At 48.6% G+C, this 17031-nt stretch overlaps 1 protein-coding gene and 1 non-coding gene across 4 annotated transcripts in view; one reads left to right on the forward strand and one right to left on the reverse strand.

Annotated features, from left to right (window-relative positions):
* Positions 1 to 3141: 3141 nt before the first annotated feature.
* On the forward strand, positions 3142 to 3332 carry LOC139406213 (U2 spliceosomal RNA). Its single transcript, XR_011633943.1, has one exon. It is a non-coding gene; the product is annotated as a U2 spliceosomal RNA (small nuclear RNA).
* Positions 3333 to 5631: 2299 nt separating this feature from the next.
* The window catches only part of LOC139386587 (NIPA-like protein 2), a 56023-nt gene continuing 44623 nt past the window's right edge, over positions 5632 to 17031 (reverse strand). Inside the window, exons 8-11 of one of the 3 annotated variants that reach the window (XM_071132259.1) lie at positions 16587 to 16705; positions 11200 to 11263; positions 10627 to 10724; positions 5632 to 6655 (exon numbers count right to left, since the gene is read on the reverse strand). In XM_071132259.1, coding sequence (XP_070988360.1) covers positions 6549 to 6655; positions 10627 to 10724; positions 11200 to 11263; positions 16587 to 16705 — 388 coding nt within the window. In that variant the 3' untranslated portion in view covers positions 5632 to 6548. The remainder of the gene's footprint in view (positions 6656 to 10626; positions 10725 to 11199; positions 11264 to 16586; positions 16706 to 17031) is intronic. The other 2 variants (XM_071132269.1, XM_071132279.1) reach the window with 2 other exon arrangements.

Genomic DNA, 17031 nt, shown 5'->3' on the forward strand with positions numbered 1-17031 from the left:
AAGGGGGTTAGTCTTCAGGTACTTTCTCTCTCTCCCTCCGGGGTAAGGGGGTTAGTCTTCAGGTACTTTCTCTCTCTCCCTCCGGGGTAAAGGGGTTAGTCTTCAGGTACTTTCTCTCTCCTTCCGGGGTAAAGGGGTTAGTTTTCAGGGACTTTCTCTCTCTCCCTCCGGGTTAAAGGGGTTAGTTTTCAGGTACTTTCTCTCTCCCTCCGGGGTAAAGGGGTTAGTCTTCAGGTACTTTCTCTCTCCCTCCGGGGTAAAGGGGTTAGTCTTCAGGGACTTTCTCTCTCCCTCCGGGGTAAAGGGGTTAGTCTTCAGGGACTTTCTCTCTCCCTCCGGGGTAAAGGGGTTAGTCTTCAGGGACTTTCTCTCTCCCTCCGGGGTAAAGGGGTAAGTTTTAAGGGACTTTCTCTCTCTCCCTCCGGGGTAAAGGGGGTTCGTTTTCAGGGACTTTCTCTCTCTCCCTCCGGGGTAAAGGGGTACGTTTTCAGGGACTTTCTCTCTCTCCCTCCGGGGTAAGGGGGTTAGTCTTCAGGTACTTTCTCTCTCTCCCTCCGGGGTAAGGGGGTTAGTCTTCAGGTACTTTCTCTCTCTCCCTCCGGGGTAAAGGGGTTAGTCTTCAGGTACTTTCTCTCTCCTTCCGGGGTAAAGGGGTTAGTTTTCAGGGACTTTCTCTCTCTCCCTCCGGGGTAAAGGGGTTAGTTTTCAGGTACTTTCTCTCTCCCTCCGGGGTAAAGGGGTTAGTCTTCAGGGACTTTCTCTCTCCCTCCGGGGTAAAGGGGTTGTTTTCAGGTACTTTCTCTCTCCCTCCGGGGTAAAGGGGTTAGTCTTCAGGTACTTTCTCTCTCCCTCCGGGGTAAAGGGGTTAGTCTTCAGGGACTTTCTCTCTCCCTCCGGGGTAAAGGGGTTAGTCTTCAGGGACTTTCTCTCTCCCTCCGGGGTAAGGGGGTTAGTTTTCGAGTACTTTCTCTCTCCCTCCGGGGTAAGGGGGTTAGTTTTCGGGTACTTTCTCTCTCCCTCTGGGGTAAGGGGGTTAGTTTTCAGGGACTTTCTCTCTCTCCCTCCGGGGTAAAGGGGTTAGTTTTCAGGTACTTTCTCTCTCCCTCCGGGGTAAGGGGGTTAGTTTTCAGGTACTTTCTCTCACCCTCCGGGGTAAAGGGGTTAGTTTTCAGGTACCTTCTCTCTCCCTCCGGGGTAAGGGGGTTAGTTTTCAGGTACTTTCTCTCTCCCTCCGGGGTAAAGGGGTTAGTTTTGCCTCCTCCACCACCACCACCGGCTCCACTACTGCCTCCTCCTCCACCACCACTACCGGCTCCACTACTGCCTCCTCCACCACCACTACCGGCTCCACTACTGCCTCCTCCACCACCACTACCGGCTCCATTACTGCCTCCTCCACCACCACCACCGGCTCCACTACTGCCTCCTCCACTACTGCCTCCTCCACCACCACCACCGGCTCCACTACTGCCTCCTCCACTACTGCCTCCTCCACCACCACTACCGGCTCCACTACTGCCTCCTCCACCACCACCGGCTCCACTACTGCCTCCTCCACCACCACCGACTCCTCCTCCTCTACCACCTCGGCAACTGCCGTTCCAGCCCTCTGGCGCTCGAAAGCCCAGGCCGCGGCCGCCCACTCCCTCCCTCCAGCCTTGACCCTGTTGGCCCAGGAGGAGGGGCAGTCGCGGATGAGGTGGGACCGCTCGCCACGGAGGTTGCTCGACCTTCCGTTCGTGCACTCCTCGTAGCGGTGGCCCACCTCCGGGCACTTCATGCAGACGACCTTCTGACAGGCGTCTGCAAGGTGGCCATGTTCACCACACTTACGGCACAGCTTGGGCTGGTCCTGGTAGTGAACATGGCCCCTGTTCTCTCCGAGGACTATGGTGGATGGGATGGCTTTCAACCCACCATAGCCCCCAAGGTCCCCCCTTTGCGGGACAGTGACCCTCCAGGCCCCTGTCCAGATCCCATCGAGGTCTTTTACCTGGATCAGGGGACCCTTCACGTTGCAGTACCTGCCCAGCCATACTGCAACGTCCTCCGGCTGTACGGTTTCATTGTACATACGGACAATAACGGTTTTAATGCTATTATCCGTCAGCTTGGTCACCTCAAACATCGCTGTGAGGGACCCCTGGGTGTTCAGGGCGTTCTGGAGTTTTCCCCAGAACTCCCTCAGAAAGCTGGCATTGGCAAAGCTGACATCGATTAAATGTGGTTAATGTAGGGCTCATTAAATGTGGTTAATGTAGGGCTCATTAAATGTGGTTAATGTAGGGCTCATTAAATGTGGTTAATGTAGGGTTCATTAAATGTGGTTAATGTAGGGCTCATTAAATGTGGTTAATGTAGGGCTCATTAAATGTGGTTAATGTAGGGCTCATTAAATGTGGAAACTACCAGGTTATTTATTATCCTATAATACAGGGGAAATATTCAACTTTAATGCACATACAGGTTGATTCACAAGACACCAATCAAGTAACTTACATATATTGTATCTTCATTAGGCCTAATGGCATTTTATGAAGTTAGTTATAGTGACTGAGTAAGTCTACAAAAGAGAGGCTATTTTTATTGGTCACGTTATTTTCGTTGACGATGTCTTGAAGTCAAGTGGTTCAATATTGAAATGCATTTTTCTGTACCACACAGGACAACCACAGGACAACCAGGAAAAAGCGACGGTCGGTGGAACTCTGGCACCACCAAGTGGACAATTGCTTCAGTTCGTTTGCGGCAGCAATGCTACCAGATATACTTGATACAAGATTAAATGTTACGTCAACATTATTATCTCCAAATTGCCCCCCCCCCCCACACACAAACACACACGTAATAAATTATTATTCCAATTTGGCTGTTGATCTGGTTTTAACTTAACAACTCTTTCTCTCATTTCTGATTGGAGGGCGGACGACCACGTGTTCTTAGAACCTACAAATGTGTTACATTGTAACAGTCAAACGTGGTCATTCCTGGCGTTGATCAACTCTCCCTCCAAGTCACCATTTATTGAAAGCATTCTATTTTTTATGGAAAACAAAAAGCATACAGAGCTCATTGTGACGTAAACATATTCGAATTTAACGTGTCGGAGAACGGCGACTTCGTCCCGAAACCATTGTGGGTATCGCTTCTCGGCCTTTTGGCTAAGATCAAGTGTAGTATCTGTTCTTATCAGTTTAATATCTGATACGTCCCCTATCTGGGGACCATATATTAAATTGATTTTTGGAATAGGGAGATGGAATAGGGGCTTGCTCCGTCCACTCCACGCATCGACCTGGTATTGCAGTACCTCCAGGAACGGTGCACCCCCTTTCATTGTAAAGAGAAATCACACAGAGTTGCTTCGTTGATCTATATTGTATCTTCACATTGAGCAACTTCATTTCAATGTCAATAGTGCTGGTCAAATCGTTCACCGTTTTACTGACTACGATAGCTGTTGGGAATGGGGTGCGTTTATCTTATAATCAAAGATTTTTCGTCACACGGGATACTTACTTGCAAACTTTCCTCAACATTGCATGATCAAAAATATACACACAGAGCTAAGTAATAAAGTAGTTAAAACATTAATATACACACAGAGCTAAGTAATAAAGTAGATCGCTTCTCGGCCTTTTGGCTAAGATCAAGTGTAGTCTTTGACAGTGCTGCAGTTGATCGGAGAAGCGATCGCAGGCCGGAGGGCGCCCGGGAAATGTGCCATTTATTTTTTTTGTTGAAAATCATTATAGTTGTTTTGTTTTTCCTTGTCCTGGGTTAGGTGGTAGTTTATGCTGGTAACAGGTATCGCCAACCAGCTTCAGTCCATACCGCACCAGGAGTAGAAACTCCCCAAATACAGGTGTACCAAGCCTGTAGCATCATACCCAAGAAGACTCGAGGCTGTCATCGCTGCCAAAGGTGCTTCAACAAAGTACTGAGTAAATGGTCTGAATACTTCCAATGCATTCAAGATAACTGGGAACTCAGAAAAAAAAATATATAATTTCCAATGGTCAACCAACTTGGAATTCCCAAGTTGGAAACTCCGGGAACTTTCCAAAGCTTTAACTTTTTGGACCTGAAGATCACCGACATTGATCCGTTATTGTTTGTTTGTTCCCAGTTGTCTTAAAAGCAGAATCATTCTCTTTGATGAGGCACGTTTTGACCTTGAATGTGAATGTGCACCAACTCATCTCAGCCAATCAGAAAACCGGACCGGCCCATCGTCGTAGGTCAGTCAGATGCTTAATACAGATTATTATGACAACAGAAAAATGGTGCAAAAGTCATTAAAACAGGCCCATGTCACGATTATTATTAATATATATATATATATATATATATATATATATATACACACACACACACACACAATAACAAGGCAATTTATTAGTACACCATCCCGCTCACGAAAATGGTTTGCTCCATCAGACAGTGAGTCATGTGGCCATGGCTTGCTATATAAAGCAGGCAGACAGGCATCAAGGCATTCAGTTACTGTTTGAATGAACATTAGAATGGGCAAACAACTCATAGGTTCTTGTCACGGATGGGCTATTGCAGCAGATGACCACACCGGGTTCCTATCAGATAAAAACAACAAGAAGAGGCTCCAGTGGGCACGTGATCATCAACACTGGAAAACTGAGGAGTGGAAAAGCATTGTCTGCTCCAACGAATCCTGGTTCCTGTTGCGTCATGCTGATGACAGGGTTCGGCGTAAGCAGCATGAGTCCATGGCCACATCCTGCCTGGTGTCAACGGAACAGGCTGGTGGTGTAATGGTGTGGGGAATGTTTTCCTGGCACACGTTAGGTCCCTTGATACCAATTCAGCAAACATTTCCATGCCACAAACAATTCAGGCTGTTCTGGAGGCAGAGGTACTCACTTTGTTTATATTTAAGTGCAGGAACTCTGTAATACTGTTGAGATACTATTATAGAAGAGGAACAGGAACTCCAATACTGTTGAGATACTATTATAGAAGAGGAACAGGAACTCTCTAATACTGTTGAGATAATATTCTAGAAGAGGAACAGGAACTCTGAACTCTGTTGAGATAATATTCTAGAAGAGGAACTCTGTAATACTGTTGAGATAATACGGGGTATTATCAGGTGCCAGGAGCACCTGTTTGAATGTGTCAAGAACTGCAACGGTGCTGGGTTTTTCCCCGCTCAACAGTTTCCCAATGGAAGTCATTGGAGTCAACATGGGCCAGCATCTTCGTGGAACGCTGTCGACACCTAGAGTCCATGCCCCGACCGTCAAGAGGAATGTCTGTTTTGTACACTGTGTCCATTGTGTCATTCACATTTAAGTCGTACTGGTCCCCCGTTGGGAATCGAACCCACAACCACGGCAAGGCAAGTGCCCTGCTCTACCAACTGAGCCACACAGGACCCCCATTCCTCTCTACATCACACCTGCTGTTACTAGACTATTATATTGTGGCTTCCTGTATTCTACTGATGCTAAAATGTTTCCTATTCTACCGAGACATTTACGTCATTCTCCTATTTGTATCTATTATTGTTGTGAAGTAGGAGCCTGCAGTAAGCATTTCAGTGGACGATATATCCCGTACATACGACTAATAAAACTCAGCTGGCTTTCTACTCTCATGTGTTTTTATTTTTTTCTATTACCAAGATAAATTGTCTAACATTGACAGATCATTTTTACTTTTAAGTCAAAATAAAACGAGTGTTTTTCTTACCGATATACCTTTTCCTAAGTTCATTGTCATAAAATGGAGGTGAGGGGTTGAAGACGTTAGCTCAGCCATACCTGTCAGTTAAACTGTATTACGCCACTGCTCTTTGGAATGCAATTCAGAAAACGACGTTTTGATTTGAAAAAGGGTGAAGCTGTAGTTGTCATATTAAAATGTCTGTGTGGTCCTGAGGCCATCCTCCCCGAAGCCTGGTCCGTATTTATTAGCTTAAAACAAAGAACGTCTGACGTTTAAAAAACACCTCACATTTAAATGGTAATTCTTGTCGCGACCAGTAGAGTGCGCTGGTGCACCTCCTTTACCAGCCAGGAGTTTCTTGGGAGCTCGAGAAACACTTTAAATATCACATTCCAGTTTATTAACAAATCAATGATTGAAACCATCTCATCAGAAATTCGATCCAACAGTTGCGTTCGTATTAACAGAGAATATCAGGTGGTTCCTCCAGACAGCCACCTCCTTGAGAATTAAATTACGTTTTATTTGTGTCTGTAGTGCATTTGGGTTCGATCCTGAGACGTCTCCTCAGTATCTGTAGCACCTGAGTTCAATTCCCTGACAATTGTAACTTTCCCAAAGATGTCCAGGTTTTTCCCAGAAATCCTGCTTCTGGCAAGTCTCCTGGAATCAGGAGCGAGTTAGAAGATACTAGGATTTCTGGAAAATCTGGGGAATTTTTTGCTAATGGAGACAGTGCTCTCACTTTGTCCCTGTAGTCAGTCAGTCTGGCAACCCAGGAGAGAGATGTGTACTGTTGACACAGGTAGTCTCTGTACACAGACAGACAGGTGTGGCTGATATTAGGAGTCGTCCTGTGGGCCAGGTTTGTTACACATGAGTTTAGCTGCCAGAGATCCGTACGCGTTGCTTTTAGCCTCCGGCTGGACCTTGTCTTTACATTTTCTCCCTGTAGCAGAGACAAGAGACATATAGATCATTAGAGAGGTGGTCTACATTCACCATGTTATTCTACTGCTGGGGATAATGCACATTCACCATGTTATTCTACAGCTGGGGATAATGTACATTCATGTTTTGTTGCTGGGGATAATGTACATTCACGATGTTATTCTGCTGCTGGGGATAATGGACATTCACCATGTTATTCTACTGCTGGGGATAATGGACATTCACCATGTTATTCTGTTGCTGGGGATAATGGACATTCACCATGTTATTCTACTGCTGGGGATAATGTACATTCACCATGTCATTCTACCGCTGGGGATAATGCACATTCACCATGCTATTCTGCTGCTGGGGATAATGGACATTCACCATGTTATTCTGCTGCTGGGGATAATGTACATTCATGTTCTGCTGCTGGGGATAATGGACATTCACCATGTTATTCTGTTGCTGGGGATAATGTACATTCACCATGCTATTCTGCTGCTGGGGATAATGGACATTCACCATGTTATTCTGCTGCTGGGGATAATGTACATTCATGTTCTGCTGCTGGGGATAATGTACATTCATGTTCTGCTGCTGGGGATAATGGACATTCACCATGTTATTCTGTTGCTGGGGATAATGTACATTCACCATGTTATTCTGCTGCTGGGGATAATGTACATTCATGTTCTGCTGCTGGGGATAATGGACATTCACCATGTTATTCTGCTGCTGGGGATAATGGACATTTATGTTCTGTTGCTGGGGATAATGCACATTTACCATGTTATTCTGTTGCTGGGGATAATGTACATTCACCATGTTATTCTACTGCTGGGGATAATGGACATTCACCATGTTATTCTGCTGCTGGGGATAATGTACATTCACCATGTTATTCTACTGCTGGGGATAATGTACATTCACCATGTCATTCTACCGCTGGGGATAATGCACATTCACCATGCTATTCTGCTGCTGGGGATAATGGACATTCACCATGTTATTCTGCTGCTGGGGATAATGTACATTCATGTTCTGCTGCTGGGGATAATGGACATTCACCATGTTATTCTGTTGCTGGGGATAATGTACATTCACCATGCTATTCTGCTGCTGGGGATAATGGACATTCACCATGTTATTCTGCTGCTGGGGATAATGTACATTCATGTTCTGCTGCTGGGGATAATGGACATTCACCATGTTATTCTGTTGCTGGGGATAATGTACATTCACCATGTTATTCTGCTGCTGGGGATAATGTACATTCATGTTCTGCTGCTGGGGATAATGGACATTCACCATGTTATTCTGCTGCTGGGGATAATGGACATTTATGTTCTGTTGCTGGGGATAATGCACATTTACCATGTTATTCTGTTGCTGGGGATAATGTACATTCACCATGTTATTCTACTGCTGGGGATAATGGACATTCACCATGTTATTCTGCTGCTGGGGATAATGTACATTCACCATGTTATTCTGCTGCTGGGGATAATGTACATTCATGTTCTGTTGCTGGGGATAATGCACATTCACCATGTTATTATACTGCTGGGGATAATGTACATTCACCATGTTATTCTGTTATCGGGATTATGCACATTCACCACGGTAACAGAGTTACCCACACCTCCTTGCTATTGAGAGATGTCTGAACAGGTTTACTGTAGAGTAAGACATTAAGCACCTCCTGGCTATTGAGAGATGTCTGAACAGGTTTACTGTAGAGTAAGCACCTCCTGGCTATTGAGGGATGTCTGAACAGGTTTACTGTAGAGTAAGACACTAAGCACCGTGGTAGTAGAGATGAGACAACAGGACCGTTAGAGAGGTGGTCTGATGGAGCCTCTGCCGAGTCTCCAACCAATCGGATGTTCCAGGTTTCAGGAGAAAGATGGACTTCCTCTTTTGGACGGTAACTAGGCGACACACCATCTGAACTCCTCCACATTTACTGGATTGGTTGAACAGTTTTTTAAATTCTCGTCAAGCCCCAGTATGTAGGGCATTGTTTCCCAACTCCGGTCCTCCAGTACCCCCCAACGGCCCAACTCCGGTCCTCCAGTACCCCCCAACGGCCCAACTCCGGTCCTCCAGTACCCCCCAACGGCCCAACTCCGGTCCTCCAGTACCCCCCAACGGTCCAACTCCGGTCCTCCAGTACCCCCCAACGGCCCAACCCCGGTCCTACAGTAACCCCCCAACGGCCCAACTCCGGTCCTCCAGTACCCCCCAACGGCCCAACTCCGGTCCTCCAGTACCCCCCAAACAGCCCAACTCCGGTCCTCCAGTATCCCCAAACAGCCCAACTCCGGTCCTCCAGTACCCCCCAACAGCCCAACTCTGGTCCTCCAGTATCCCCAAACAGCCCAACTCCGGTCCTCCAGTACCCCCCAACAGCTCAACTCCAGTACCCCCCCAACCCTCGTCCTCTAGAACCCCCAACAGCCCAACCCTGGTCCTCCAGAACCCCCCCAACGGCCCAACTCCAGTACCCCCCAACCCCGGTCCTCCAGTACCCCCAACGGCCCAACTCCAGTACCCCCCAACCCCGGTCCTCCAGTACCGCCCAACCCCGGTCCTCCAGTACCCCCCAACGGCCCAACTCCGGTCCTCCAGTACCCCCCAACGGCCCAACTCCGGTCCTCCAGTACCCCCCAACGGCCCAACTCCGGTCCTCCAGTACCCCCCAACGGCCCAACTCCGGTCCTCCAGTACCCCCCAACAGCCCAACTCCGGTCCTCCAGTACCCCCCAACAGCCCAACTCTGGTCCTCCAGTATCCCCCAACAGCCCAACTCCGGTCCTCCAGTACCCCCCAACAGACCAACTCCAGTACCCCCCCAACCCTCGTCCTCTAGAACCCCCAACAGCCCAACCCTGGTCCTCCAGAACCCCCCCAACGGCCAAACTCCAGTACCCCCCAACCCCGGTCCTCCAGTACCCCCAACGGCCCAACTCCAGTACCCCCCCAACCCCGGTCCTCCAGTACCCCCCAATGGCCCAACTCCGGTCCTCCAGTACCCCCAAACAGCCCAACTCCGGTCCCCCAACAGCCCAACTCTGGTCCTCCAGTATCCCCCAACAGCCCAACTCCGGTCCTCCAGTACCCCCCAACAGCCCAACTCCAGTACCCCCCCAACCCTCGTCCTCTAGAACCCCCAACAGCCCAACCCTGGTCCTCCAGAACCCCCCCAACGGCCCAACTCCAGTACCCCCCAACCCCGGTCCTCCAGTACCCCCAACGGCCCAACTCCAGTACCCCCCAACCCCGGTCCTCCAGTACCCCCCAATGGCCCAACTCCAGTACCCCCCAACCCCGGTCCTCCAGAACCCCCAACAGCCCAACCCCGGTCCTCCAGTACCCCCCAACGGCCCAACCCCGGTCCTCCAGTACCCCCCAACGGCCCAACCCCGGTTCTCCAGTACCCCCCAACGGCCCAACTCCGGTTCTCCAGTACCCCCCAACGGCCCAACCCCGGTCCTCCAGTACCCCCCAACGGCCCAACTCCGGTCCTACAGTACCCCCCCCCCCCCAACAGTTACAGTTTCGTTGTAACCCTTGCCAAACACTTCATTCAACTAATTGAGGGCTTGATGATTAGTGGACAGGTTGAATCAGATGTGCTTGTCCAGGGTTACAATACAAATGGGTACTGTTGGACCGGGGATTGGGGGTACTGTTGGACCGGGGATTGGGGGTACTGTTGGACCGGGGATTGGGGGTACTGTTGGACTGGGGGATTTAGTTTCAGGTGTTTCTGGTACCCCTGCTACGTGTGGTTAGCTGGGGCCAAACCAGTAATACCATGTTAAAATATCACAGAGAATTACCTGCTTCAAATGCAACTTGTTTAGGCAAAAAAATGGTTGATTTGTGTTTCCTTGTAGAAATCTAGTCTTGGATATTAAATCAAGATGTTTCAAATGCTCTCATCCATTTCTATTTGTTGTAGGAGAAGTATATAGTTACCTGGTATTTTCCCCATGGCTATGAAGGTTATGTTTTCAGTCTTGATCTTGGGTCTGTCTCTGGCTATCAGGAAGACTCCAATGAATGAGAGCAGGCAGCTGGAAGAGTTCAGAGAGAAGGTTATGTTCAGATATCACTCCAAAATCAAGGAGTTGGAATCACAGTGTTTACAATTTTGGTGTCATCTGAACCCTCAGTGATACGGTCTCTGGAGTTCATTGGGACGGTGTACTAAACTCCACTGAGAGTTCATTGGGACGGTGTACTAAACTCCACTGAGAGTTCATTGGGACGGTGTACTAAACTCCACTGAGAGTTCATTGGGACGGTGTACTAAACTCCACTAAGAGTTCATTGGGACGGTGTACTAAACTCCACTAAGAGTAACCAGATACAGGGACTGAAAATAGTATCCACAGCCCCTACTCAAGGCCCCTACTCTGAGCGTCAAGGCCCCTACTCTGAGCGCCAAGGCCCCTACTCAGAGGGAACGTCAAGGCCCGCATTCAGGTGGAATGTCATGGCCTGTATTCTTAAAAAGACAGTACTAATGGGGTTTTGCATACTACTTACCCAAAGAGAAACATTAAAATATTGAGCAAAGCCAAGCCCTGGAATTCCTGGTAAAATACTATTCCTGCAAAAGAAAAGTAGTTTAACACCAAGCCAAAACAACAACAACAACAACAACAACAACAACAACAACAACACAGAGAGAGAGAGGCAGAGGGAGAGATGCAGAGAGGCAGAGGGAGAGATGCAGAGGGAGAGATGCAGAGAGGCAGAGGGAGAGATGCAGAGGGAGAGATGCAGAGAGGCAGAGGGAGAGATGCAGAGGGAGAGATGCAGAGGGGCAGAGGGAGAGAGAGAGAGATGCAGAGGGAGAGATGCAGAGATACAGAGAGGCAGAGAGAGAGAGAGAGAGAGGGGGGCAGAGGCAGAGAGAGGGGCAGAGGCAGAGAGAGGGGCAGAGGCAGAGAGAGGGGCAGAGGCAGAGAGAGAGGCAGAGGCAGAGAGAGAGGCAGAGGCAGAGAGAGAGAGAGGCAGAGGGACAGGGAGGCAGCTGTCCATATCTGGAGGATAAACTCTAATTAGTATGGAGCACCAGACCATGAAACATTTTGGGATGCGTCCCCAAATGCCATCCGTGTCTTTATTTAGTGCCCTACTTTTGACCAGGGCCCATAGGAAGTAGTGTACTAGCTAGGGAATAGGGTGTCATTTGGCATGCAAGTCTCTGGCTCTTTTAGGTTTTCAGTGGAGTTGCACGGAGTTAGCCTGGCAGAGTCACAGAACAACAAAAAGAAGTCCTCCGGAGAAGGGAAAACAGAGCGAGCCAGGCCGAGTGATTATTTTACCTCCAATTTCTTGTCTCATCGCTGCAACTCCCCTGAGTTCTGAAACATGACCCGCCAAACCACACTTCACAACACCTGCCTGCTTAACCCGGAAGCCAGCTGCACCAATGTGTCGGTGGAAACGCCGTTCGTCTGAGGTCAGCCTGCAGGCACCCGGCCCGCCACAAGGAGTCGCTAGAGCGCCATGAGCCAAGTAAAGCCCCCTCCCAGCCAAACCCTCCCCTAACCCCGGACGACGCTGGGCCAAACCCTCCCCTAACCCCGGACGACGCTGGGCCAAACCCTCCCGTAACCAGGACGACGCTGGGCCAAACCCTCCCCTAACCCCGGACGACGCTGGGCCAAACCCTCCCCTAACCCCGGACGACGCTGGGCCAAACCCTCCCCTAACCCCGGACGACGCTGGGCCAAACCCTCCCCTAACCCGGACGACGCTGGGCCAAACCCTCCCCTAACCCGGACGACGCTGGGCCAAACCCTCCCCTAACCCCGGACGACGCTGGGCCAAACCCTCCCCTAACCCCGGACGACGCTGGGCCAAACCCTCCCCTAACCCCGGACGACGCTGGGCCAAACCCTCCCCTAACCCCGGACGACGCTGGGCCAAACCCTCCCCTAACCCCGGACGACGCTGGGCCAATTGTGTGCCGCCCTATGGGACTCCCGGTCACGGCCAGTTGTTAAACAGCCTGGGATCGAACCCCAGGCTGTAGTGACGCTGTGCCACTCGGGAGGCCGCAAGACTGAGTGATTCTGTTGGACCTTTTTGAAGAGACAGCAGTGATTCTAGAGTCCCCAGAGAGAAAGAGGAATGGATAGAGACAGTGAGAGGGAGAAAGGGGGATGGAGAGAGACAGAAAGGAGGGGCAGAGACAGTGAGAAAGGAAAAAGCAGACAAAGAAATAATTCCCTAGTTCACGTCAGTGAGTCACCAACACTGAGCGTGTTACCCATAGACTTCTGATGTTATCCCAGCAGAGCTATAGGAACCAAAACATTCATTTTATTTTTTCCAACAGAGCTCATCTCAACTGGAACAGTCACAGAGGGAAATCTGAGCTGGAACGGTCACAGAGGGAAATCTGAGCTGGAATAGTCACAGAGGGAAATCTGAGCTGGAACGGTCACAGAGGGAAATCTGAGCTGGAACGGTCACAGAGGGAAATCTGAGCTGGAATAGTCACAGAGGGAAATCTGAGCTGGAACGGTCACAGAGGGAAATCTGAGCTGTAACAGTCAGAGGGAAATCTGAGCTGGAACAGTCACAGAGGGAAATCTGAGCTGGAATAGTCACAGAGGGAAATCTGAGCTGGAACAGTCAGAGGGAAATCTGAGCTGGAACAGTCACAGAGGGAAATCTGAGCTGGAACAGTCACAGAGGGAAATCTGAGCTGGAATAGTCACAGAGGGAAATCTGAGCTGGAACAGTCAGAGGGAAATCTGAGCTGGAACAGTCACAGAGGGAAATCTGAGCTGGAATAGTCACAGAGGGAAATCTGAGCTGGAACAGTCACAGAGGGAAATCTGAGCTGGAACAGTCACAGAGGGAAATCTGAGCTGGAACAGTCACAGAGGGAAATCTGAGCTGGAACAGTCAGAGGGAAATCTGAGCTGGAACAGTCACAGAGGGAAATCTGAGCTGGAATAGTCACAGAGGGAAATCTGAGCTGGAACAGTCACAGAGGGAAATCTGAGCTGTAACAGTCAGAGGGAAATCTGAGCTGGAACAGTCACAGAGGGAAATCTGAGCTGGAATAGTCACAGAGGGAAATCTGAGCTGGAACAGTCAGAGGGAAATCTGAGCTGGAACAGTCACAGAGGGAAATCTGAGCTGGAACAGTCACAGAGGGAAATCTGAGCTGGAATAGTCACAGAGGGAAATCTGAGCTGGAACAGTCAGAGGGAAATCTGAGCTGGAACAGTCACAGAGGGAAATCTGAGCTGGAATAGTCACAGAGGGAAATCTGAGCTGGAACAGTCACAGAGGGAAATCTGAGCTGGAACAGTCACAGAGGGAAATCTGAGCTGGAACAGTCACAGAGGGAAATCTGAGCTGGAACAGTCAGAGGGAAATCTGAGCTGGAACAGTCACAGAGGGAAATCTGAGCTGGAACAGTCACAGAGGGAAATCTGAGCTGGAACAGTCACAGAGGGAAATCTGAGCTGGAACAGTCAGAGGGAAATCTGAGCAGGAATAGTCACAGAGGGAAATCTGAGCTGGAATAGTCACAGAGGGAAATCTGAGCTGAAATAGTCACAGAGGGAAATCTGAGCTGGAATAGTCACAGAGGGAAATCTGAGCTGGAATAGTCACAGAGGGAAATCTGAGCTGGAATAGTCCCAGATGGGAGAGATGGATGGGTGATAACAGTCAATGCTGGTTGGTGTCTGTTGATAGATGATAACAATGGAATAATGTCAAGCTCAGGGATCCCCCTAGATCTCCTTGGGCGTCCCAAATGGCACCCTATTCCCTATATAGTGCACTATTTTTAACAAGGGCCCCATAAGGCTCTGGTCGGGAGTAGTTGGCCATTTCCATCCAAAACAATTAATTGAAAGCCACGCCCCCACTAAGCCACACCTCCAATATAATTTCCTTTGAGTGAATTGTAGAGTTGGTTGTTGAACTCGTTCATTTTAAGTCCTGTGGACTTCAAGTGAGTTCCTAGGCGTAGAATCTAATTGGAATTAAATTAACTCTTTAGGACAATTACATTATATATATCATAAGGCCTTAGTTTTATCCTAACACAGTGGTGTTAGGAAACTCCTGGTTTACAAGTCACATGATGCTGGCTTGATGTGTAATTCCTATTGGAATCCAGCCAGAGTTAGGTTGTTAATGAAGCGCTAGGTAACACTGGCAGATTAACACGGGCAGATTAACACTGGGTAACACTGGCAGATTAACACTAGGTAACACTGGCAGATTAACACTGGGTAACACTGGCAGATTAACACTGGGTAACACTGGCAGATTAACACTGACAGATTAACACTGGCAGATTAACACTAGGTAACACTGGCAGATTAACACTGGCAGATTAACACTAGGTAACACTGGCAGATTAACACTAGGTAACACTGGCAGATTAACACTGGGTAACACTGGCCAATTAGCTGTAAATGGCAGATTAACACTAGGTAACACTGGCAGATTAACACTAGGTAACACTGGCAGATTAACACTAGGTAACACTGGCAGATTAACACTGGGTAACACTGGCCAATTAGCTGTAAATGGCAGATTAACACTAGGTAACACTGGCAGATTAACACTGGGTAACACTGGCAGATTAACACTGGGTAACACTGGCAGATTAACACTGGGTAACACTGGCAGATTAACACTGGGTAACACTGGCAGATTAACACTGGGTAACACTGGCAGATTAACACTGGGTAACACTGGCAGATTAACACTGGGTAACACTGGCAGATTAACACTGGGTAACACTGGCAGATTAACACTAGGTAACACTGGCAGATTAACACTGGGTAACACTGGGTAACACTGGCAGATTAACACTGGGTAACACTGGCAGATTAACACTGGGTAACACTGGCAGATTAACACTGGCAGATTAACACTTGCAGATTAACACTGGGTAACACTGGCAGATTAACACTGGCAGATTAACACTGGGTAACACTGGCAGATTAACACTGGCAGATTAACACTGGGTAACACTGGGTAACACTGGCAGATTAACACTGGGTAACACTGGCAGATTAACACTGGCAGATTAACACTTGCAGATTAACACTGGGTAACACTGGCAGATTAACACTGGCAGATTAACACTGGGTAACACTGGCAGATTAACACTGGGTAACACTGGCAGATTAACACTGGGTAACACTGGCAGATTAACACTGGGTAACACTGGCAGATTAACACTGGGTAACACTGGCAGATTAACACTGGGTAACACTGGCAGATTAACACTGGGTAACACTGGCAGATTAACACAGGTAACACTGGCAGATTAACACTAGGTAACACTGGCAGATTAACACAGGTAACACTGGCCAATTAGCTGTAAATGGCAGATTAACACTGGGTAACACTGGTCAATTAGCTGTAAATGAAAGATTAACACTGGTCAATCAGCTGTAAATGGCTGATGTGTAATTCCTATTGGAATCCAGCCAGAGTTAGGTTGTTAATGAAGCGCTAGGTAACACTGGCAGATTAACACTGGGTAACACTGGCAGATTAACACTGGGTAACACTGGCAGATTAACGCTGGGTAACACTGGCAGATTAACGCTGGGTAACACTGGCAGATTAACACTGGGTAACACTGGCAGATTAACACTGGGTAACACTGGCCAATTAGCTGTAAATGGCAGATTAACACTAGGTAACACTGACCAATTAGCTCTAAATGGCAGATTAACACTGGCGAATTAGCTGTAAATGGCAGATTAACACTGGGTAACACTGGCCAATTAGTGCTGCTCAGAGTTCTGGTTAAACATAATCTATATAGAATATTAAACTCCCGGTGACAGTGCTGCTCAGAGTTCTGGTTAAACAACGTACCTGCGGTAATGGCACTGGCCAATTAGCTGAGTTCTGGTTAAACAACGTACCTGCGGTAATGGCACTGGCAGTGAAGAACACAAAGTTGATGGGGACGACCTCCGTGGCAGCAAACACCTTCATGGCTTGATTAAGGAACCTGAGAACAGAGAAGGTTAAAGAGAGGCCTCTGAGGGCCATGTGAATGATATGACCATCATACTACTGGAGCATCATCCCATCACACGGTGGATTCATCCACCACACAGTGGATTCATCCACCATACTACCGGAGCTTCATCCGATCACACAGTGGATTCATCCATCACACGGTGGACTCATCCATCATACTACCGGAGCATCATCCCATCACACAGTGGATTCATCCACCATACTACCGGAGCATCATCCCATAACACAGTGGACTCATCCATCATACTACCAGAGCATCATCCCATCACACAGTGGATTCATCCACCATACTACCGGAGCTTCATCCGATCACACAGTGGATTC

The sequence above is a fragment of the Oncorhynchus clarkii genome, chromosome 3, assembly GCF_045791955.1.
Source record: "Oncorhynchus clarkii lewisi isolate Uvic-CL-2024 chromosome 3, UVic_Ocla_1.0, whole genome shotgun sequence".
Classification (NCBI taxonomy): Eukaryota; Metazoa; Chordata; class Actinopteri; order Salmoniformes; family Salmonidae; genus Oncorhynchus; species Oncorhynchus clarkii.